The 24,666-nt window shown below is 57.1% G+C and overlaps 1 protein-coding gene across 3 annotated transcripts in view; it reads left to right on the top strand.

Moving 5' to 3' along the window:
• The first annotated feature begins 233 nt into the window (after positions 1 to 233).
• The window catches only part of NCS1 (neuronal calcium sensor 1), a 55,217-nt gene continuing 30,784 nt past the window's right edge, over positions 234 to 24,666 (top strand). For 2 of the 3 annotated variants that reach the window (XM_043916587.1, XM_043916586.1), the window contains exon 1: positions 234 to 443. In XM_043916587.1, the coding sequence (XP_043772522.1) occupies positions 380 to 443 (64 nt within the window). In that variant the 5' untranslated portion in view covers positions 234 to 379. Of the gene's footprint in view, positions 444 to 17,952; positions 18,270 to 24,666 lie in introns of those variants that run through there. The other variant, XM_043916585.1, reaches the window with a different exon arrangement.

Genomic DNA, 24,666 nt, shown 5'->3' with positions numbered 1-24,666 from the left:
TCCGGGTCCACCCCCCGCGCGCCGGTGCGGGCGGGAGGCGGGAGGCGGGGAGCGCAGGGGCGGCGGCGAGAGCGAAGCGCAGCAGCGAGCATGTGCCGCGGAGCTCAGTAACCAGGGACGACCGCGGCGACAGCGCGGCCGCGTCGGCGCCCAGCCCAGCGGAGCTCCGCGCCGCGGCGCCCGGAGAGGGCGGCGGCCGGACGGCCCGGGCCTGCCGAGCGGTGCCCCCGCGCCCCGGCCCCGCCGGCCCGGCGCAGACAAAGGCGCGGCCCCGGCCCGGCCCGCCGGCGCCCCCCGCGCGCCCCGCCCCGGCCCAGCCGCTCCTGCTGGGTGCCCCGACGGGGTCCGGCCCGGGGCGCGGGGGCCGCGGCCGCCGAGGATGGGGAAATCCAACAGCAAGTTGAAGCCTGAAGTTGTGGAGGAGCTGACCAGGAAAACCTACTGTGAGTGCGCGCGCCGGGACCCCCCGCCCCGCGCCCCCGGGCACTGCCTCCGCCCCCTCGCGCCCCTCCCCCCACGCGAGGTCCCCCACCCCCCACCGGCCCGCTCCGCGGCCCCCGTGTTCGCCCCTGAGGGGCCAGCTCCCCGCGAGGCAGCCACCCTCCCTCGGCCGTTCCCTGCTCTGCCCCCCACGCCCCGGGGCCCTCGGAAGCTCGCGGCCGCGCCCCCAACCTCACACCTGGCCCTATTGTTCTAGGGCACCCCCCCCACCCCGTCTCCACGCGCGCCCCGGACGTCTGCCGCCTGTCAGCGTGCGCGGGACCACCCCCGGGCCGGGGGGGCAGGCCCCGGTCCCTTCGCGGCCACCTCCCAGCAGAGCTGTCCAAAAGGGCAGGGATGGGCACGAGAGAGGGGCGGTGGGCCGCGGAGGGGGCGCCAGCCAGCGAGGTGGCTCGGCTGCGCGGAGCCGACTGGCGGCGGGGCGGGTGATTCATGCATCACGATGCTGCCGCTGCTACTGCCGCTGCTACTGCTGCGAGGTTGGCCTGTCGCCCCCTCCGTGGCCCTGATCGTGTGTTGGGAGGGTGGAGGGGGGTGGTGGCGAGACTTGCCAGAGAGCTGGCGGCGGTGGCGGCGGCGAAGGGTCCCGGGTGCCCTTTTGGCTGCAGGACTTCCAGGCTGATCTCTCCTCTGGCCCTGATCTCACCTTCCTGGCTTCCATCTCTACTTGCCAGACTGGGAAATGGGTTTCTGCAGCCCCAGGTGATCTGGCCCGCCGCATCCTGTAACCATCTGGGGCACCCCTGAGAGGAGGGTCTGCCCATCTCAGATGTTGCTAGGTCTGTCCCAGTGTGTCTCTCTCCACTTGTCCAACTCCTCACCTTTCCAGTTCGCTCGCATCTCCAGTTTCTCCATCCTAGACTTCTCCCTTCCCTGCAAGCCTCTGGGAGATGCCCCCGAAACACCAAGGGTTAATGGCTCTGGGTCCTGACCCACAAAGGGTCTCTTTTGGGGGATTTCCAATAAGACTGCTGAGGGGTGGGGAAGGGCTTCTGCCTGGGGGATCTGACTGGGAAGGGGGCAGGGATTCTGGGCTTGGGTTGGAATTCAGAACCCATACCTGGGCAGCTGTGTGGATCCGGCAGCTCTGCGCCCTCCCTGGAGGTGGCGGGCTGACCACCAGCAGCACCCGTTGATGGAGGCTCGGCTTCTGGTGGTGCATTGCACAACCTCTGCTCCCCACCCCCCCACCCCGCTCCATTGATCTTCTGAGCACGTTTGCAGGTCTGCCCGCGCCCACACTTCCACTCCGTGCCCCTTGGTCCCCATGTGCTTGGCATGAAAGGGGCTTTCCTGAGTGGGTGCTCGTCCGCTAGAGGTACTGGCTCTTCTCCAGTGGAATTCTGCAGCATGGCGCTCACATCCCAGCAGCTGCTCCTCAAAGGGGGTGAGGCTCAGAGGACTCCATCCTTGCTGCTCTCACCCTCTTTCCAAGCTGGGCAAGTGGTCCTTTCCAGTTTGGCTGTGGTCTTGTGAGGTTTGCTGGGCCTTCCTGCAGGCTCTGTCCGGATGTGACCCGTAGCTGTCAGCAGGCAGGCTGCGTGGGGGGTCTTCCCGGGCAAAGGGCATGGTGGGCTTCAAAGGAGGGGTGGACTTGGGTGCTCCAGGGTGTCTCCGGAATGGAGGGGAGCAGGGGAGGTACCTGTCAGCTGAGTGAAGCCCAGGTTCCTGCTCCTGGAGCGCATCACGCATCAAACTCCTTGCTTTGCTAACACGTTCAGTCTTCACAGTGGTCCCAGAACTCAGGATCCCACGGCCCTCCCGTCACCAGGTGATGCCAGGACTTGAACGCAGGCCTATCTGGCTCCCAAGTTATGCCCTTCGAGAGACCTCAGAAGTCGCCCTGAGAAATCCAGAGAAGCTTTTCTTCTTTCTGATTTCCAAGCTCTTGTTGGTGGAGTCTGGATGGGAAGGTTCCTGGGGAGGTCATTTTGTCCACTCCCCTCTCTCGGGGCAGATGTATCAGGTTCTGGAGAAGCTGAGTGAACAAGGTCTGGTTGGGAACCAGCCCCGTGGTGCTGGGCTGGGCCGGGCTATTTTTAAAGGCCTTTGGAGACCTGGAACAGTTTTGCTGAGGGAGCAAACGAGTCGGGTACTTTTTCTCAGGAGTTCTTACTTGGGTTTGGGCTGACAGAGATGGTGGCGGGCTCACGGGCCTTCTGTCTGTCTCCCTTGCTGGCATCCCCTTCCTCAGGGCAGGCCCTTCCTTCTCTGGTTGCGCTGGCACTTAGTAGGGCCTCAGGCCTCTGTTGAATGGAGAACCTCCCAGCAGGAACAGCAGAGAAAGCCTCCAGCCGGTTCTAAAGCCCACAGCTGGGCCTCCTGGTGACAGGGCGTGGAGCCATCTGCTCTTTGTTCAAGGGATTCTCTGTTTTGTACGGGGTCCAGAGAGGAGTGCGTAGGGAGGACTCTCAAATGTCAGCATCTCCTGGAGAGCCCCAGTTAAACACCAAGGTGCCCGGGTCTGGTTGCCTCCCAGATTTCCGATTCTCAGTCTGAGCTGGGCCCAGGCATTTGTCTCCTTGACGAGTGTCTGTCATGCAGACCTTGGTTCTGCAAGGTCTGCAACCGGTTCTCGGGGTCCCGGCATGTGTCAGCATCACCTGGTGGCCTAGGCCACCACCTCAGGTGACCTCCAACCTGCCACCAAAGGCCATAGGGGACCCCCAGGGGATCCCCAGATGTTCACGCCCCAGTCAGTGCCAGCTGCCATCCTTGGTGGGGAATCTCCTGTTTTAGGAAGAGACGATCTTGGTGGTGTGTGTGTGTGTGTGTGTGTGTGTGTGTGTGTGTGTGTGTGTGTGTGTGTAAGCAGGAGGCAGACTTGAAGCTCCCACTGTGTGGCCCTCCCTAGGCGCAACTGGATTTAGCCTAGCTGAACCGCTCCATCATTCAGCCTTGACACTGCAAAGCAGACTTTTTTCCTCCCCTGCAGATAAGATTTTGTAAGTCATCAGCACCCCGTAACCCAATCCTCACCCCTTTCTGGCACAGTTCACATCCAGGGGCAGTAAGAGGTTTGCAAGAGGTGCAGGCCCTGCCCAGCTGGGACTCATCAAACAGTGCTCGGTATGGCCAGCGGCCTGGTTTCTATGAGGTCTGGCTGGCTCATGTCCAACTTGTTGAGGCTGTTGTCAACCCTGTGTGCCCAGGCTATGGGACAGGCCGGCTCTTCACCTAACTGAGCCTCAGTTTCCTCATCTGCAAAATGGGTGTGCTCATGGTACCTGATTCCGAGGGTATGTGACAAGGCAGCAAGATAATTTGTGCACAGCATGATACAAAGTGAATGGTTGTTGCTGTTTAATCGCTCAGTCATGGCCAGCTCTTGCGACCCCATGGACTGTAGCCCAATAGCCTCTGTCTGTCGGATTTCCCATGCAAGAATACTGGCTTGGTTTGCCATTTCCTTCTCTAGGAGATCTTCCTGACCCAGGAATCAAACCCGTGTCTTTTATGTCTCCTATGTTGGCAAGAGGATTCTTTACCACTGAGCCACCTGACTCCTTAATGTATACACACACTTGTCAAGGGTGTAAGGATACATGTTAGTGATCATAATTAACACACTGTTTTGACTATAAAGTTTGGCTTCATCCTGAACTGGTCGCAAATATATCTTGTGGGCAAAGTACATCTCATCTCTCTGCAGAGGAATCTTCCATGGCCCTGGTCTTTGTGCCTGGCACTCAGGAGGCATAGAATGACGAGACTTTTGGTTGGCCCGAGTCTTAGCAGGTTCTTGTTTTACCAGCGGCAGTCTCCCTGCCCCCCTCCCCACAACTTGCTAATTTTGAGTCTGCCCTGATCTACCATTTCCTGAATGCTCACTCTGTGCTGGGCCCAGAGATGGAGATGTGAAAGAGAAATGTAATTCCTTCCCTCAGGTGGAAACCAGGCAGGTCATCCGGAAAACTGAGCTTGTGGGGCTCAAGCCATTTGTTGTGGTCTGAGCTGCCTCCATTTAAAGGCTTCTGGACCCACGCCAGCCGGTTCCAAGAGGCAGAAAGCTCCACCTCCCTCCCTCCTCATGGTGCTCACTCTCTTCCCATGGACCCTCTTTCCAAGACTCAGAGGAGGTCACCTCCCCCTGCCACTCTTGGTCAGCCCGGGCTCTGCCTTGCCCTGGCTTGCCAGCCTTGAGTCTCTTCGGCCTTTCCCCTGATGCCCAGAATGTGGGGGGAGGAACGGCTGGCTGGGTTTTTGGGGGAGCTGGCAGCTAAGGCCTCTGAGACCCAGAGCAGAGAAGAGGATCCCCAGGAGTCTGGTTGAGAGATGCTGGTTGTCACCAGTCTCTCTGGCTTTGGGAAGGGTCCAAGAGGGTCCTTTCCTACAGGGAAAGGGATACTCTCTGAGGGTCACTTCCCCCTCCCAATCTGCTTGGCCAGAGAGGGGAGGCAGGATCTAAGCACTCGTCTAAAGATAAATGAGTGAGTCAGGGTGTGGAGGGCCCCACCACTGGGCAAAGGATAAGCCTCTCAGGAGAAGGAAGGCCCTTAGGAAGGGAGGTGGCTTCTGCAAATCCTCTGCATCCCATGTGCATGCGGGTAAGACCCAGGAGGCTGCTCCCTGACTCCACTGAAAGCTAAACAGAGCACCAGCAGGAGGAATCGAGGTTAGACTCTTAACGCTGGGCTGGGCCTTTGGGCAGGAAATAGCAAGTCCGTTGTAAACTCCATATCCTGGAGAATGGGGCCGGGTCCTCATTCACAGTCTGTGACCTTGGGCAAGTCGCTCATCCTCTCTGAGCCCCAGTTTGCTCATCTGCAATAACTGCCCAAGTGACTCTGTGGGTCTAAAGGGGAGAGGGCTTTGAGGTCCAAGTGTGGGTTGGAGGGGAGCAGGAGGTTAGCCACAGAGTCTCCGAGAGGGCTGTAGAACCTGGGGGCTGCATGTACTGGGATTCTGGCCCTTTCCTTGGGCAAGCCTCGTCTCCTGGAGCCTCACTTTCCTCTGGGAAACAGACATCACAGGGGCCCCAGAGTCAGAGGATTTAGCATGCTGCCTGGTTCTGGGGAGGACTCTTTAAACCTCTCCTGGAGGTCCTCGGAGGCAAGTCCTCTGTCCTCCCGAGCAGGATATTCTCACTGGTTTACATTCTGCCCCTTGATGAGAGAAACAGAGGCCAGAGAGGGGCAGGGACTCCCCCAGGGCCCAGGTCACCTCCAAACACCTCTTCTGGCTCTCTGCCTCCTCCAGCTCCATCCGTCGCCACCCCCACCCCAGAGAGTTCTAGCATCTCACATCGCAAGGTGTCAGGGAAAAGCTCTTTCTCCTGTGGCCGCCTCAGGATTGGACCCAGCCTGCTCTGCTCCCAAGGCCAGGCCTGAGCCCCCCTGGGGCTGACAGAGCAGGCCGGTGGACAGGTCTTGTGCCGTCCCTCACCCAAAGACCATAGGAAGGGGCTTGGACATTTTCTGAGGTGAGTGGGATGGGGGTCCATGGATGGAGGTGGTGGAGACAGGAGATTTGGGTTTGGATATCGTTTTAGCACATAGTCCAATGAATGGAGGGCTTCCCAGGTGGCTCAGTGGTAAAGAATCCGCCTTCTAATGCAGAAGATGCAAGAGACGAGAGTTCGATCTCTGGGTTGGTAAGACCCGCTAGAAAGGAGATGGCACCCCACTCCATACTCTTGCCTGGAAAAATTCCATGGACAGAGGAGCCTGGTGGGCTACAGTCCATGAGGTCGCAAAGAGTCGGATGCTACTGAGCAGACATCTTTACCTTTTACCAGTGAGTGGATTGGAGAAGAGGGTTGCAATCAAAGTCGGGTGATCATGGTGATGAACTGGGGGTTCATCAGTGGGGGTGATGTTAAGGACTGATCCTGCATGTATTTGGAAGGAAGACCTAACAGGACTTGGTACACAGGTTTCATTACCTTGTGAATTTGAGATTATATACTCTTTTAACTTTTAAAAATCTGACAGTTGTGAATGTTTGTCCACATCTTTAACTGTTCTTCTAAAACATGATTTTTAAATGATGCATCATATAAGTACAACATATTTTATTTAATCCCTGGCCACTGGACAGGTAGATTGCTTTTTTCTCCCCAGTGTAAACAGTGCTGTGACAAGCATCTTTGTACCAAATCTTGGCATAAACATCTCTGTAGTAAATTTTTGCACATGTCTCTTCTTGAAGATAAATTTCCCCAAATGAAGTTGTGGTATTACAGGCTGGGAACATCTTAAAAGGCTTCTGATTGAAAAATTGTTCGGTTGCTCTCCACAAAGTATCAATATGTTCCCATTTATGTTTTCAGCAAAAGTGGATGAGGGAGTGCCTATTTCCCTGTATCCTTGCCAGCACCGAGTATTATTGTTTTCTTAATAATTGCCAACTTGATGAAGAAGAAAAAAGTAGCTTGCTATTTCAATATTCATTTCTTTGATTACTGTAAAATAAAATCCTGGAATCTTTGAGCTAGAGGAGACTTTGGGGTCATGTAGTTCAATGTCCTCATTTTACTAACAGACCAGTCGAGTACCTGAGAGATGAAATCTCTCTCCCTAGGCCACATGGCAAATACACAGGGCAGGAACCTAGGACAGCTCATTCCCGTCAGGTGCCTCCCATGGTGCCATGATGAGTTGGCCTTTGGGGTGGAGATGAGGATGTCATTGAAGTTGATAAGGTTCATCTTGTCCTGAATCTCTCTTGCTCTCAGGTAAGGAAAAACAAATAAATGGAAATTAAAAAGAGATTCCTTCTTACTGTCATTATGAGATGAAATAGTTTGCATTGCATGTGGCCTGTCTACCAGGGCAGAAAGTGAGACTGTTAGTCGCTCGGTTGTGTCCGACTCTTTGCGACCCCATGGACTGTAGCCCGCCAGGCTCCTCTGTCTGTGAAATTCTCCAGGCAAGAATATTGGAGTGGATTACCATTCCCTTCTCCATGGGATCTCCCTGACCCAGGGATCAAACCTGGGTCTCCTGCCTTGCAAACAGATTCTTTACCATCTGAGCCACAGGGAAGCCAGGGCAGAGATCATCATAAATTAACATGCCAAGTTTCCAGATAATGTGAAATTGGGGTCAGATTCCCAGCCAGGAGTGGGACAGCAGAGTGGTGAGGGCTCAAGGGTAAGGGTGTTGGCCGTGTATCCCCGGGGAGCCCCCACCTCTGTGAGCTCTGGGTGCCTGGTGTGTGCCCGTCGGCAGGCGCAGGAACCGTTGCCAGTGAGTGGCAGTAATTGACCTCAAGGGATGGAGGCTGATTGGCCATCAGAATCAGGGGACGGTTCATGGCCACCCCCCTGGGAGGTCACAGGGTAGATCGTCACAGGCCCTTGACTGAGTTGGGAGCAAGTGGCAAATGCAGCAGACTTCCGTGTTTGGCCTGGCGGGTTGGTGGCTGGATTGTTCTGGGAGGTGGGGAGGGTGGGCCGGCTCCTGAAGGCTGGGTTTTAGGATCCTGCGTGCACGTGGGTCTGGGGGACTGGAGACACAGCTGCCTGGGGTTCTGTCCCAGAACCGCTGCAGCCTGGACAGTGACTGGAATCGCTAGCCCCTTCTGGGCCTTGGTTTCCCTTTGTGTACAGTGTTCAGATTGCCGGAGGGTGCGACTTCCTTCGGGGAAGCCCCCCGCCTCCTGGGCCCCAGGGACGGGACAGGCTTGGGCTCCAGCGTCCGATGACTTGGCTCGGCCACAGGCACATCCTTCCTCTTCTGATGCCTCCGTTTTCTCGTCTGTGAGCTGGGGATCATAAGCCCCCCATAACACAGGGCTATGTGTGGGATCAGACACGGCGGAGACACTGAGTTTGTGGCTCGCTCGGCGCTCCCTCTGAGCACGTCGGTGGTGACGCAGGACCCGTGAGCAGCGACTCGTGAGGATCAGAGGCTGTCGCCACGGCAGGAGTTGGACCTTAAATCACGTCTGTGGGATGCAGTCCCAGCTTAGGGTTCACGTGTTCGTCACTCACTCCTCCCGGGAGCTCTGCGTGGTCCCCGCTTTACAGATGAGGAAACTGAGGCTCAGAGGGGACCGCAGCTGGCCCAGGGCACACACCTGGTGAGTGAGGCCTGGAGGAGGGGTCCTGTGCGGGTGGGGGGGGAGGCGCGCCAAGACGCTAAGGGCATGGGTGTGGGTGAGCGTGAGTGAGTGTGGGCGCCGGGAGTGGGCGTTTAGTGTGAGTGGTGGGGTCGCGGCGTGTGTCGGGAGTGGGCGAGCGGCACGTCGGTGTGTGTGAGGGCAGGTCTGAGCAGGTTGTGATGTAGGTGTGCAGGGGGGGTGGGGGCACTTGGGTGGGAGGCAGAGACAGGCCGCGGCTGGGCCAGAACTCGCTCAACTGCCTGCCCCGGGGCCAGGTGACGTGGCTGCCGCGTCTCTCCCTTTCTGCCCTGGCCTCGAGGCTTCGGTCTCTGGGAGCCCCCTGCCCTTGAGCCATGGGGAAATGTCATTGGAAGGAAAGACGGTAAGGATGAATCCTGTTTACCAAGTGGGCACTCGGTGCCAAGCATGCGGAGTACCGACTTCCCTCCTGTGTTCTCACTGCAGCCCGGGGAGTAGGGTCTATTGTGTCCATTTTACAGATGAGGGAAAGAAGGCCCAGGCAGGTTCAGGGACATGTACACCCAGCCAGTCAGCAACCAAGATGGGGCTCGTGCTTAGACTTAGACCTTTGTCTTGCCAAAGCCATGCCCTTCCCACCCCATGCCAGCGTCCCATCTCTGTGAGCCTTGTAACCTTGGAGCTGCTGCCGAAGGAAGTGAGTGCCCCGTCAGTGGAGGCATTCAAGCAGCTGCTGGAGGGTCAGACGGTGCCAGGTATTCCTGGATGCCTGGGCCGGATGGGAGGTTGTGGTGAGGTGGTGGTAGGATCCTTCCAGCTGGAAGCACACACAGCCCTACTGATCTTATTTATTTTTGGCGGTGCTGTGTGGCTTGCAGGATCTTAGTTTCTCCACCAGGGACTGAACTCATGCCCTTGGCAGTGAAAGTGTAGAGTCCAAAGTACCGGATCGCCAGGGAACTCCCAGCCCTACTGGTCTAGCTGTTCTGATTTCTGCAGGGACTGGAGGCAGCCTTGCTTGGCTTCCTCTGGGGCAGAGCTGAGGCCTGCAGGAAGGTGGCAGGAGAAGGGCTGGGACGAGTCCAGGGAGCCCCACCAGGAGCTTGCAGTGGGCCGGGCTGCACCCCCGCCTCTGAGCTCTGCCCCATCCATGGGGGGCCTTGGGTTCTGACCTTGTGCGGACCCTGTGCTGACCTCAGGGAAGCCCCCCAACGTGTGAGCTCTGGAGCAGAGCACCCCATTGTGCAGTGTTCTCTGCTTTTGGGGAGCCCACAGACTGGGGGCTGGGAAGCTGGTAGGGGGCAGCCTGAGGAGGGGGCCCCCCAAGAGTGGGGCCGTGGAGGCCCAGAGCGCCCCGGCCACCCTGCCCTGCCCCTGCCTGGCATGGGTGGGGTGCCTCGGGAAGTGTCTGTTGGACCAAGGAAGATGCGGAGTCCTCACGGGGGCTCAGAGGCACAGTGACACAGAGGACCGCGGGGTCTGGGGGCCGGGTCGCTGCAAGCGACTTGAGGGCTGGGACACATCTGGTGGATTTAGGGGCTTGTTCAGGGCCCAGCCTAGACCACAGTGCAGGCCTGTGTGTGCCTCTGGGGACGGCTCAGTCTTCCCAACGTGCTTGTCCATGTGTTGCTTTGTTTCGCTCCTCCGATGACCCGGGTGGGACCCATCTGTGCCCCTGCCCTGCCATCTGATGGGGGCGGGGAGTTGCCAGGTCAGAGTCTGGGATCCCCGTTCCAGCCCACGGCTCGCCGTGGCCTTTGACTGCGCCTCTCAGGGTCTCCAGTCCCCATCCATCGCGCTCTCAGTAAGATGGGGAGTCGCCTTTTCTCAGCCCCGGGGAAGCCTGACCGACGGTGCCCCCAAGGAGGCCGTGCTCCCCCCTCGGGATGGTGCGGGCCAGCTGCTGGCTCTGGCACTCCTGCTGTCACGAGGTGGCCCCGGAAGCTGGCGGGGCGTCCAGGCCACACGGAGCTCTGGATTCCCTGGCAGGGGAGGAGGAGGAGGGCAGAGGAATGTGGCTTTGAGGAATGTTTAACCCAAGGCAGAAATAGCACTCTGCTTTTTTTTTTTTCATTCCAAGCTTGGGTTTTCATCTAGGAAGTGGGCTCAGAGTGCCATTCTCTCTTTTCTTCAGCCTTCTCTGGCTCCCCTACTGCTCTGGCCTTCTGGGGGCAGGACGTGGCCTCTTTTTTTTGTTTTTTTAAACTAGGAAGCTGCTGTGGGAACCTGAAAGGACCCTGGATTTGGAGGAAGGCAGAGTTGGTTGGGTTTACCCCCCAGTTCCCTACTTCCATTAGAAAAGACCCTGATGCTGGGAAAGATTGAGGGCAGGAGGAGAAGGGGATGACAGAGGATGAGATGGTTGGATGGCATCACTGACTCAATGGACATGATTTTGAGCAAACTCTGGGCAGTAGTGAAGGACAGGGAAGACTGGTGTGCTCCATGGGGTCGCAAAGAGTTTAGACACGACCGAGCGACTGGATGACAACAGCCCCATCTCCCAGGCCTGTGATCCCTTCTGACCCTGACACCTACCTTCTCTTCCAGGGGTAGGGGAGGAAATGGGATCTGAGATCTAGGGACCTGGTGGGGGTGGGGGACGGGACAGGATTTGAGATGGCTTGTTGGAGTTCCCCTGCAGGGACCAGCCGGGCCTGGGTACAACGCCCAGCTCCTCTCATCAGCTCTGCGATCTTGGCCAAGCCCTTTCCTGTGGAGCCTCCTCACTTCATCTGTAAAATGGGCCAGTGATGACAGCCCCGCCTCCCGGGGTGATGGATGGAAGAGGGCCTGGACATCCTAGACTTGAAAACCCTTCTCTGAGTCCTGGGGGCCTCACACGTAAAATGGGAAAACACCCCCCCCGCCACGGGCCTGCAGCCAGGTGACATGAGGGTCCTCACCAGGGATGAGCGGCCACTAGGACAGCTTTTGATCTGACCCTTCCGTTTGCCTTGTTCCCTGGGGCCCCCCATCCCCGCCCACACTTGGCTTATACCAGCGCCCAAGTCCCCTCCACAGAGGGGCCTGGGACCCAGCCAGTGCCTGCCCCAGACCTAGCGGTGAGGATATGTATATCCCACCCTGCTTCCATCAGGCTATGGGCACCGTGAGGATGGGACCACGTCTGGTCTCGGACAGAGCCTGGAACACGTTTGTCAGAAGGAAGGAAACAAATCCATTGATGCACACGCTAATGGATGAAGGATGTTTTTTCTCATTCATCTTGGGTCTTTGCTGGCCTGGCCTCCTCCCACCTCCTGCCTGGGTGATGGGGGGCTTGCCACATCTGGGGGAGACGGGTGGACCTCAGACGGCAGGGGCTGGGAGGCTGGGCCTCAGCAGGTCAGGCCTAGCGAGGACCCCAGCCCCTCTCTCCTGCTGGGGCTGGGGAGATGAGGAGGGGGTCCAGCCAATCAGCTCAACCCCTCCTTTGAGGCCCCTCCTGCCCCTGTCTCTTTGTAGGAACCACAAGATTCCTGTTCAAAGGCAGGAGATGGGGCTATTTTTGGCACTGTGGGGGAAAAAAAGGAAAGCTTCCCTTCTGTTCAAAAATATATGGTGTGTGTGCTGGGCAGGCGAAGAGCTTGATGGAGCTCAAAGCCTCTGCTGGCAGGAAGGGGGTCCTGCCCCGGGCCCCCGTGGCCCTGCCACTCTCCATGGTTCGCTAGCCCATATGGCCACATTGGGCAGTTATTGTTTCCTTGCTAGGCCTGAGCGGAATGGGATCTTAATTAAAACCAACAGTAGTCATCAAAATAAGGGAGAGGAGCCTGCCAACTGCTCCCACCTTGATGCATGTTTCCGCCGCCCTGGCTCCATGGAGGGGTCTGGATGGTCATGAGAAACATTCTGGGCACATCTCCAGGAAGGAGGGCCAGCCCACTGTGCATGAACGGGTGAAGGCCCTGGGTGCCCTTGTGGGCAAGTCTGGCTGAGGGCATCCCTGGGCCACTATGCTACCCTTCAATCCCCAATCCAGAAAGTCATGGGAGTGCCAAGACATGGGGTAGATTGGATGGATGGATTTCTGGCCCTCCTGGTATTCGGTTTGGCAGGGAAGCAAGATAGAGCGTTGTGCAACGCAATGCGAGTCCACCGGGTCTGGGGTGCACCTGGGAGGGCTTCCTGGAGGAGGCGGTGTTTTAGGAGAGACGGTTATCACGTACGGTTGTGAGAGTTGGACCATAAAGACGGCTGAGCACCAAAGAATTGATGCTTTCGAACTGGGGTGCTTGAGAAGACACTTGAGAGTCCTTTGAACTGCAAGATCAAACCAGTCAATCCTATAGGAAATCAACCCTGAATATTCATTAAAAGGACAGATGCTGAAGCTCCAATACTTTGGCCACCTGATGCAAAGAGCTGACTCATTAGAAAAGACCCTGATGCTGGGAAAGATTGAGGGCCAAGGAGAAGGGGCGACAGAGGATGAAACGGTTGGGTGGCATCACCAGCTCAATGGACGTGAATCTAAGCAAGCTCCGGGAGATGGTGAAGGACAAAGAAGCCTGGCGTGCTGCAGTCCATGGGGTCGCAAAGAGTCGGACACGACTGAGCGACTGAACAACAAGGGTAGGGTTCCTAGATGTGCTAAATAGTTATTCGTTGTTTATGTGAAATGTGAATTTTTATTTGCTCACTCTGGCAGCACGACCTGGGGGAGATGTAGGAGCTGAGACGCCACGGGGAGATTTGGGGGGAGGGGTGGTTTATGGGAGATGCTGAGAGTGTTTTACAGAGAAGGAACAGTGTGTTCTGGGTCTGGAGGCATCAAGCTGTGGCAACTCTGAGGCCCTGGAAACCCGGAGGAGCAGGGGTGGGAGGGTAGAGGGGGTGCCCCGGAACTAGATGCTGATTGGAACTAGAGGCTGATCGGGGAAACCCTCAGTGGAGCAGCTGACCAGCAGGGCAAGGCTCCACTCAGAGGCCACACTGGTGGGGCCAGCCTTGGGAAAGAGGTGAGGACACAGGGCACCGTGAGGGAGAAGGGGGCCCGTCTTGGCCCGAGGAGGCACCAGTGGGAGGTCAGGGTCACGGTCCAGCCTCTAGTGGGTTCTGGCCAGGCTGGCGGGTGTGCGGGTGTGAATTTCTCGGAGTCCCAGTGCCGGAGTCCAGGACAATGAATGACCCGACTCAGCTCTTAAAGGGCCAGAGCTGGAGTCGGAACCCTCAGAGCTGTGAACCCTGGGCTCCTGGGGCTCCCCCCTCGCAGGCCCTGGGATGTGTGCCCTGGAACCCTTGGGGGCCCCTGTGATGAAGGCCAGCCCGGCGTGTCCCTCCCTTTCCCAGGACTAGGGACAAAGCAAGGAAGTGGAGGCTATGGGTCAGAGGAGGCAGAGACCATTGGCCCCAGGACGGTGTGGATAGGAGGAGGGCGACTATCCATGGCTTCTTGTCGCCCCCTCCCCTCCCAGATGCTCATGTTATTGGCCCTGGGTGTCCTGCCCTGCCTTTGCGTGCAGTGACACCTTTAATAATAGTAGCGATTGCTAACATTTTGGAATCTTTGCTGTGCTCCGTCTGCCTGGATCATAGGCTGCTTCTTTTAAGTATTTACTTGGCTGCACTGGGATCTTCAATCTTTGCTGCAGCATGTGGGATCTAGTTCCCTGACCAGGGATCGAACCTGGGCCCTCTGCATTGGGAGTGCAGAGTGTTCCCCACTGGAGCACCAGGGATGTCCCGTGGCACTTCTCCCCTGGCCCCTTCTGGTGGTCCCCAGATCTCACTGTGCTCTGAACTTTGGGCATCAGCAGCCCCAGTGCTGGCAAACCCCTTCTCTCTGCCCGCTGAGGTCTGATCGCCTTTATAGGTCTGTGTAAGCGCCCCGTCCTCGGGGAGAACGCCCTGACCCCTGCTTGGGTCAGTTTCCTGCTTTACATGACAGATAATTAGACAGCCTTGTGGTCCCCTGCTGTAGGTCCAAATCTCCAGTTCCATCAGGGCCTTGAAGGACAAGGACTGGTGTCTAGGTCACTGTCGTGTTCCCTGGCCCATATGAGTGCTCAGAAATTAATTGCCAGATGAACAAAGGGGTGAAAAATCCTGTTTGTTCCTTCTAACCGCCCTGGAAGGAAGGTTTTGTCACCATCACCACCATCCCCATTTTACAGGTGAGGAGACTGAGGCTCAGAGAAGTGAACTCAGTTTCTTAAGGTTTCACAGGGGCTAAAGAATGAATTACTCAACTCAGAAATAGATCCTTCCTGTTGGCCAGGTGCCTCAGTCTCTCCTGCAGCCTCTGAGCTCAAACCCAGGTCTCCCGCATTGCAGGCAGATTCTTTACCAGCTGAGCCACAAGGGAAGGCCCTGACCTTGGCAGGTGCTTGGAAAATATTCGTGAAATTGGGCTGCACCAAATCCCTGAGCACTCCACTCCACTCTGAAGTGTTTGAGAGGTTCTCCCCCAGGAGTCCTGAGAAAATCTCGAATGTCAGCCTTTCCCCAAGGTCTCAAAGGAAGCAGAAGGTGTGGTTCGCTTCCTTCAGGACCTCCCACTCTTCCGGAAGATTCAGAGTCTGTCGGTAGAGAGGGCTTGAACCAGGGAATCGTCGGAGTCATACCTTGGTGTGTGTGTGCGTGTGTGACAGGGTGAGCGAACACATGTGTAGTCACCGAGGCCAGTCCATTTATTAGCCAGAAGTAACTGAGTTTCAGACGATAAAGGCAGGTATGTCTACTTTCCAACTTACCCACCTAAATCAAGCATAACACGTGTGTTCTACAAGAACGAATGCGCGCAGAGCACCTGCTGGGTACTGGATGCTGTTCTATGGCTGTGATGTAGGCGGACTCAGATCCTGCCCACAGATTCAGCCACTGGGGAAGGACAAAATTGGAAGTTGCAGGCATTCCTTGTACTGTTTTTCTGATGTCACTGTTGAGAACATTTCTGCCAGTTCCTTCTCGTCTCTTCGCTATGTATATAGCTATGGCAGGTTTTAGCGTGCTCCGTTTTCAGATGAGATTCAGAGAGGTTAACTGACTCATTCAAGGGTGCACAGCTGGGACGTGGGAGAGCCGGGATTTGAACCTGTGTCAGTGTGCCTTGGTCTGGTTCCCTCATCAAAGCAAGTCATTAATAGATCAGCAGATACTATGGACTTCTGCCTCCCAGCCCTGGTGGCCCTTTTCTGGGGATTCAGAGAAGCCAGAGATTCAGGGGGACAGATGGTGAAGTGCAGGAATCAGGCAGAATGTTAAACAAGGTTATCCTCAGAATACATTTCTGTGATGTTTTAAACACCGCACTTCCGGACAAGCTCTGCTGTCACTCAGACCTTGGTTCTGGCTCCAGCTCCACTGCAGGCTAACTTTGGTTCTTGGGCAAATGGCTTTACTCCTGGGGTCTCAGTTTCCTGATCTGTATAATGGGGATAATCAAAATCCTTGCCTCACAGCATCATTTGGGCACTGAATGAGCTTTAGGCATGAGACGTGCTTTGTCTAGGACACACACACAGTCATGCCTAATATATGGCAGCTCTTTCGTCTTGCTATTCCTGGAAGCCACGAGACAAATGACATCTTCCTGCAGTTTGACTTGAGAACATTTTGGGAACAGTTATTCAACTTACATAGAAATTAAAATCAATGCATTTTGAAATTTTAATTTTAAAGCAAAACAAACGTCTGTAAATGAGGAAATAGACTGCAAAATCTACAGAAAAAATTGAACTAAAACACGTGACTTGAACTACACCTTTTGTTCAGTGGTTTCCTGGACTCTGCCCCTCTCTCCTGGGATGGGGGACCCTGGGCTTCTTCCCTCAGGGGTCTGGGGAGGGCACCTTTGGGGAGACCTTGGACTCCTCCTCCAGGGACAAAGCACTTTCTCCTACCTGTGAGTGGGTCAGAGTGAACATTCCTACTCCATTTGTCAGAGGAGAAAACTGAAGCTTGGAGTGGGAAATGAATCACAAAGATTCAAGCTCTATTTGGGAAATCTGAAAGCCAGAAAGGTCACAGTGTCCAGGAGAAAGATGGGGTCCAGGGGGCCTTAGTCTCCAGGAGAGGTAGCACTTTGATGGACAGGAGCTGCTGCTCCCCAAGTCTCACGCACCCCAGTGCCTGGCCCACGATAGGTGCTTGGCGAGGGCTTACTATGGCTGGGGGCACGGGGTGGGCGTCCCCCTTCTTGGGGATGACCATCTCCAGGCTAAAGCCTTCTTGACTTTGGGCTCTGGAGTCACGTGGACCTGACCGCCCACCTCCCACTGACCACTCCTCCACTACTGGCCACGAACGTGACCTGGGACGAGGGCCTTTGCCTCTTGTGCAGCCTTGGTTTCTTCACGAGTGAAGTGGGCTGCTGGGGAATCCTTCACCTCTCAGGACAAGGGCTGGTGCAGCCCCAGAACTCAGCCAGTGGGGTGGTCTGGGGCTCAGGGAGGAACCTGAGGGGCCACGTGGGATCAGGGGCCTCTGAACTGGGGTCTGAGAGCCTGAGCAGCCTCTCAGGCCTGGGTTCCCTTGAGGGCCTCTCTGCTCTGCGTCCAGTCTTAGCCCGGGCCCCACCGCCTGGCTCCGCTAGCCCCTTGTCCCATCTTGCCACAATGGCGGTGAGACCCCTGATGTTTTCTGCCGATACCGTGGCTGTTGGCATGCGAGTCTATGGCTCCGCGTGGAGCACTCATCGCTTGCTGGGCTCAGCACCTTCAACCGCTTCTCGTTGGCGCCGGCAGCAGCCCTGTGATGGAGGAGGAAACCACAGCTCAGAGAGGGGACTGCGCTGACCGTGGTCACACAGTGACCGCATAGTGGGTGGACCCGTCCCTGCAGTGGGAGAGAGCCTAGCTTCTTTGGGGCTGTGGTCAGGTCCTTCAGGCCTGAGTTCAGGGCATCGAAGAGCAGGTCTGGGAGCCTGGGGCCTGGCTGGGCCCCTCCCTGCCCGAACCCACCCTCTGTGGTCAGGGAACCAACATCCACTCCAGGTTCCTGAAGTCAGGGGGCCCTGGCGCTCTCCCCAGACCCCCAGTGGGCTCTTCTGTAGATGAAGCAGCCCCAGGACTGCTCAGTCATCCTGCCACCCAGCACCCTAATCCCTCTTAGTGTGGAGGATGGGGGGAGGATGGGGTAAGGAGCAGGGGCAGGAGCTGTCAGAGCCGGGTCAGCTCATGGGTGACTTTTATAGTGGCTCCCTGCAAACCGCAGGAGCCCTGGGCTTTGTGAGGGTCTCCGGAGCCCCGCGTGGAGGGCGGGGTACAGGGCTGGTGGCTGTAATAGTGGCTTATGGCCCTGGTCTCCCCCAGGGCTGGCAGTCGGCGAGCCTGCACAGAGGGTGCAGGGTGGCAAGGCAGGCGGGGCCCTGCGGGCGGCCGTGGGCCCCTACTGGCTGGAGCTCAGCCAGCGAGGGTGGAAATAGCCAAGGGGGCTGGGCCACTGCCACTCCTGGGGGAGGCCTGAGCGGGCTGGGCTCTGGGAGACTGGCTTCTTCTGGGTGAGGGCGAGGGGCTCCCGGAATGCCCAGGAGGGCTGGGCGAGAGGTCAGGCCTCCTTCCTGATGAAACCCGGGCCGGCCCTGAAGCCCAGCTCCCCCCGCAGCTGGACATTTATGGAAAATAGGCGCAGGGCGGGCTGGAGGGCACTGGGTCCGCTCTGTGCCCAGCCCGGCGAAGGCATGGACCGACCTCATTGCAGGGCAGTGGCTGTGGGTGGCACGCCTCACCTCTCCTCTAGCGACGGCTCTGCTGGAGGGTCCGTGTCACGGACAAGCCTGCCTGCCGCCCCTGGCCGAGGTCACCGTGTTGTCTGCTCCAGGGCGGGTGCTCACCCTGCGGTCTCCTCTCGGCTCCCGCCTGGTGTTCCCCCTTGGGGCCTCTGGCCTGGGGGCCTGTGAGCCTCCATGGTCATTGACTCGCTGCTCTTAGGTGACTTCGTGGGGGCGTGGAGGTCTCAGGAGCCCTCCCCCCCCAGAGGGGAAGCCGCGTGGCCCCAGGTGGGGGGCAGCCAGGATTCGCCTACTCCTCCCTGGAGCACCCGTGTGTGTCCATGGAGTCTATGCGGGCTCACCCCAGGGGCTGTGTGTGACTCACGGGTCTGGGACAGCTCAGTGGGGAGTGATCGGGGCTTGGGGAGCTTGTGGCTCTTGGGCGATCAGAGAGAGCCCCGCTCACACAGACCTTGGGCGGCCTGCCCCTACTGGTGGGAAACCTCAGAGGCCTTATTGAACGCTCTTTCTTGTCTTCCCATCCCCCTGGTGCGGCCCTTCACATTTGGCACAGCAGGTGACGCTGCCGTGAGCAGCAGGAGAGGCAAGGAAACTGAGGCCCAGACTCAGGAAGTGACAGGTCACGCAGGAAGGGAGCCGCGGAGCCCTGAAATCCACAGTGTCCCAAGACCACCATGCTCCCTATGAGCAACTGCCCCTTGGGGGAGGGCGGGGGTCCCTGCCCCTGGGCTGGGGGGGCCAGGCTGCTTCGGTGCAGGGGGATGCGTCCTGGCCCACTAGCACGTTCCCTCCCTTCTCTGAAGAAGCTTTGCTGGGAGGGGAGGGATGTGACCAAATTAGGGCTGCTGGCCGCTGCCGAGTGGGGCCCAGATGGGAGGTGGGGGGATGGGAAGAAGTTGGCACAGCCCTGGGCTGGGGCTGGGGGGCTCCGGGCCGGCCCTGGACGGTGGGGATGTTCTCCTGTTCTTCAGAGAACCAGGATGGGTGGGACTGCCTGGTAAGGCAAGAAGGGGTGCTCACAGGTTGGGGACCCAGGAGGGGAAGACTGGTCTGGGTACATTTGGGCCATGTGGTCCATGAAGGGACCCTGGGCTGTCAAGAGGAGCTAGAAGTCTGGAGGGAAGGGTGCGGGGTACACGTGCTGCCTCCCCCCCAGCCAGAGAGATCATGAGGAGGTCTCTGGGTGGGGACTCGGAGAACCCCAATATTTGGAGCCCGAGCAAAGGAGAGCCCGGAGACCTGGGGGGGAGCTTTGGTGGCGGATGAACTTCTGGAAGGAGCAGGATCCGTGATGTCAGAGGGTGGGATTCTGTGATGAGGGGTTGCAGGTGGCCAGGTCCAAACGGCCCCCACGGTCTCTTTTTGTGTGAATCAGACCGGAGGCCCCTTTGCTGATGGCTTTTCCTTCAGCGGCTGTGAGGGTGGGGGAGGCATGACCGGCATTCTTGCAGCCTTTGTCCCTGGAGATGGAAAGGGACCCCCCCGCAGAACGGGCCTGGGGAGGCCGCCTGCAGGGAGTCCTGCAAGCGCCTCTGCAGGGGCTGCAGCCCCTGCTGTCTGTTTCCACCGTGTTTGAGCTGAGCTTCCATCAGGAGAGAGGTATTTTGCTTTAGGGAAATAAAAATCAGACTCAACATTTATCCTGGGCTCCAGGGACCAGCTCTCAAGTTCTTTCCCGGCAGACAGAGCTGTGGGCAAGGGAGGAGGAGCAGAGAGCGCCCGGGAATGGGGCTCTGGGAGTGGGAGGGGAGCAGGGGGCCTGGGTGGACCCCCACCACAGCCAGGGGTGAAGACTGGGTCGGGGGGCAGGGGCTAGGCCCTGCTCTCCACGCTGAGCCCCCAGCAGGCCCGCTCTAGCTCCGTTGCCCCTGGTGCTCAGGGCAGGTCAGCGGGAGGGAGTCCAGTGGACACCCAGCTGTCCTCTAAGCTGGGAATTTTCTATCCAGCCCTCAAGAAACCCTCCCGATGGCTCTGCCTGCTAGGCGTCTATACCCATCCTTCAGATGAGGACCTTGAGGCTCAGAGAGGATAAGTCGCTTGTTTTGGAGCAAGCCAGTCTACCAGTGGTGGAGACAGGTTGCTGACCCAGAGCCTCTCCAAGTTTAGGCTGCATGGTCTTAAATACCGGTTTCCTTAACGAGCCTGGAGGCGGGAGCGAGCTGGAGAAAGGCAGCTTGTTTTTAAAACTGGCCGGAGCCAGTCGTAATGGGGAAGGTAAACACGTGAGAATCATATTTTAGGACGTGTTCCCAGCCCAGCCAAGTGGTTTGGTGACGATGTGGGAATCAACAGGGTCTATTCTCTGCCTCCCACGTTGGGACACTGGGGCTGGGCTTTGAGGGTGATGCTAGGAGAAGCGCTTGACCACTGGGGACTTAGCATCCATCTGGGAAAATGAGGGGGGGAAAGGGCTTCTAATGAGCCCTCGCTGGGTGCCAGACATCGCACTGAGCACTCTAACTTCATCCCCCTTCTCTCAGAGGGAGGTTGTTATTTGTCCCATCGGTGGCTCAGACTGCTACCTGCAATGCAGGAGACCCGGGTTCGATCCTGGGTCAGGAAGATCCCCGGAGAAGGGAATGGCTACTCACTCCTGTAATCTTGCTTGGAAAATTTCAAGGACAGAGGAGCCTGGCAGGCTATACTCTATGGGGTTGCAACGAGTCAGACACGAGTAAGCGAACACTTTCACATGCACAGATGAACAAACCAGGGCTCAGAGATGTGAGTTCATTCGTCCAAGGGCACACGGCCAGAGCCTTCTCTGTGGTCCGCCCTATTTTTCCAGTGTTCTGTAACCCCTTCTCCCTGGCTTGGCCCTGCAGGCAGCGCCCTGTCTGACCCTCTGTTATATAGTTGTTGGGAAGACAAGACTCCATTTAAACAGTGCTTCCCACATATGAAGGGGGTTCCCAAAGAGGGGGCTTAGAAGAGCTTCCTAGAAAAGGGACATCCCAGCTGGGACTTGAAAAGTGTTGTACGAGTTACTCCAGTGACAGAGGTGAGGGCAAGGGTTCCGGGCAGAAGGAGCAGCCGGTACAAAGGCCTGGAGGTGGGGCCGATTAGAGAAGCTTGAGGGCGTCACAGGACTGGTGTGGGCAGGGGACCGGGGGCTGGTCGCCCTGAAAATGACCTTCATGCATCCTGGGCGCTGAGCCCTGAGCACGGACCTGCTGAGTCCGTGGTGGATGCATGTTAATTTCACACTTGAATGGAGACTCGGAGGGATGGGGGATGGGCCCAAGCGGGGAGCCTGAGCCTGGGAAGGTCACTCTAGTGTCTGGGCAGAGGGCGAAGACAGAGGGACCCCATAACTGTCCCCTCGCCCCCTCCTCCCTCCTAGTGCCTGTGGTCCTTGGAGCTGCTGGGGGCATGTGCCCCCAGCAGGACCCTCAGCTCTTCTGGCGCTGTGAGGGGGTGCACACAGGCGGTGGGCTGATGAGGCCAAAGCTTCCCCCCAACTTTTAATCTTGAAAGCTCAAGAGCGGCTCTGGGGCCGGGAGCACCTGTGCGTCCGTTGTCTCGATGCGCCAGCTGTCAGCATTTTGCCACATTTGCTTCCTGTCTCTTTCTAAATATGTGTGTGTATATTTCTGAACCTCTCGAGGGAGGCTGCAGGCATCCTGATTGTCACCCCTAAATACTTCAGGGCACATCCCAAGGAAAGAGGACATGGTCCCATGTCACCTCCATGCCGTAGCTGCTCCTAACGAAATGAGCAGTGAGTCCATCCGGGCATCTGAGTGCCTACCTGTGGGCAGCTTCCCCCACCATCCCCATCATATCTCTCACACCCATGGTTGTTGTGGTTCAGTTGCTCAGTCATGTCCGACTCTTTGTGACCCCATGGACTTCAGCATGTCAAGGTTCCTTGTCCTTCACCATCTCCTGGAGTTTGCTCAAACTCAGGCTCATTGAGTCAGTGATGCCATCCAACCATCTCATCCTCTGATGCCCCCTCCTCCTCCTGCCCTCAGTCTTTCCCAGCATCAAGGTCTTTTCCAGTGAGTTGACTCTTTGCATCAAGTGGCCAAAGCATTGGAGCTTCAACTTCAGCATCAGTCCTTCCAATGAATATTCAGGACTGATTTCCTTTAGGATTGACTGGTTTGATCTCCTTGCAGTCCAAGGGACTCTCAAGAGTCTTCTCCAACACCACAGTTGGAAAGCATCAGTTCTTTGGTGCTTAGCCTTCTTTATGTCCCAACTCTCACATCCATACAAGACTACTGGAGAAACCACATCTTTGACTAGACGGACCTTTGTCGGCAAAGTGATGTCTCCACTTTTTAATATACTGTCTAGGTTTGTCACAGCTTTCCTTCCAAAGAGCAAGCATCTTTTAATTTCATGGCTGCAGTCACCGTATGCAGTGATTTTGGAGCCCAAGAAGAGAAAATCTGCAAGTTTCCACTTTTCCCCCATCTATTTGCCATGAAGTGATAGGACTGGATGCCATGATCTTCATTTTTTGAATGTTGCGTTTTAAGCCAGCTTTTCACTCTCCTCCTTCACCTTCATCAAGAGGCTCTTTAGTTCCTCTTTGCTTTCTGCCATAAGGGTGGTGTCATCTGCACCCGTAGTGGCTGGTCTTTAACTCCAGATTCAGGACCCAAGCCAGGCATTTCAAGTAGCATTTGATGGCCTTGTCTGTTGGTCTTTTTTTTAATCTGGAACAATGACCTGCCTTGTTTTCTACCTTTTCGCACTGACAATTAAGTACCCTGGACAGTTGTCTGGTCGAATGTCCCACGTTCTGCATTTGTCTGGTTGTATCTTCATGATTAGACTGGGAGCTGGAATTTGGAGGCAGGCCTGCCTGACCATTGTGGAGTGGGGGCAGGTGGCCAAGCCCCTCCGAGACCTGCCTGCTGCTTGCCACCCCTCCAACAGACCCCAGAGCTACAGGCAGTGAAGCAGTGGCAGCTGCCGGGCCTGGCACGGGGCCAGGGGATACCTGTTTCCTGGTTAATTAGCTGCGTGAAGCAGGGGCAGGGCCTGTCTCCCCCTTCCCAGCTCACAGCCCGCAGAGCTTGGCCACCTGCTGACCACTCTGTGCTATCTTGTGGGGGCCTTTGTAATGGGGAAGGGGCAGCCAACTGTGTCTGTGTCTTGAGGGCTTATTGGGTACAGGGCCTGGTGAAGGGACTGGGGAGGAGGTGGAGGTCGAGAGGCCCTGGGGAGGGGGTGCTGCTGGGAGATGGGGCAGGGGGCATGGTCAGGAGAGGGTTGGGACTTCTGAGCTGGGGGATTCCAGGGAAGCCTCCTCCTCTGACCTTGAGGGGCGGCCTTGCTTAAGGTGAGCAGTGGACCAGCACCCCAGCGCTTGCTACCCTGTTCCTCTCGTTTGTATCATATGATGCCAAGGTCACACAAGGTCACACAGTTCATTGGATGACTTGAAGTTGGGGTGGGGGGTGGCTGTCCACTTGGGCATCCATCCTGGGCTCTGGAGGCACAGTCCTGGCTCCTGGCCCCACCCAGCCACCTCAGGTAACTCAGCCACGTAAGCTGGCCTGCCTGAGCCTCAATCTCCTCATTGGGAAAACGGGAGCACACCTATCTATGGGATTTTATGCCCGTGAAGAGCACCAAGCACTTTAGTCTTCACAACTAGCCCATTTGACAGATGAGGAAACTGAGGCTCAGAGAGGGGAAGTTCTTCACCCGGGGACACACAGCTAGTAAGCTGCGGAGCTAGGTTTAAACTCGGGCTGTCCATTCTGGCTCCAGAGTGTGAGCCCCTAAGCTCCTGGCTACGCTGTGATGGATCTCCTGTGTCTCCAGGTTGAATTTAAGGATCAGTCCCTTGGCTCCTGCTGCCCTTCTCTACCAAGTATGGGTGGTAAGTGTAGGGCTGCCCAGTCTCTGTTAGACCAGGGAAGATTTCCCTCACCACCCTCCTGCCTGATTCCCTTCCCACTCTCTTGTTCAGCCACTCAGTCATGTCCGACTCTTTGCGACCCCATACTGCAGCACTCCAGGCTTCCCTGTCCTTCACTATCTCCCGGAGTTTGCTCAGCCTCATGTCCGCGAGTTGATGATGTCATCCAACCGTCTCATCCTCTGTCGTCCCCTTCTCCTGTCCTCAATCTTTCCCAGCATCAGGGTCTTTCTTTTCTGAGTCGGCTCTTGGCATCAGGTGGCTAAAGTATCAGAGCTTCAGCTTCAGCATCGGCCCTTCCAATGAATATTCAAGGTTGATTTCCTTTAGGATTGACTGGCTTGATCTCCTTGCTGTCCGAGGGACTCTCTACCCTCTGCCAAAACGCTCTTGGAAAATTGCATTCTTTTACACCAGGGCTGGCTGTTCCTGGTAACCTACAAGTCTCACTGTTGCCTTGCTGTCTCTCTCTGTTTAAATTGGAGTGTAATTGCTTTACAATGCTATGTTGGTTTCTGCTGTACAACATCAAGAATTAGCTTTTTGTGTCCATATATCCCCTCCTCCTGGAACCTCCCTC

Source organism: Cervus elaphus, chromosome 11, assembly GCF_910594005.1.
Source record: "Cervus elaphus chromosome 11, mCerEla1.1, whole genome shotgun sequence".
NCBI lineage: Eukaryota > Metazoa > Chordata > Mammalia > Artiodactyla > Cervidae > Cervus > Cervus elaphus.
Note: the sequence above shows the minus strand (reverse complement) of the source record. Positions and strands in the feature narration are given on the sequence as shown.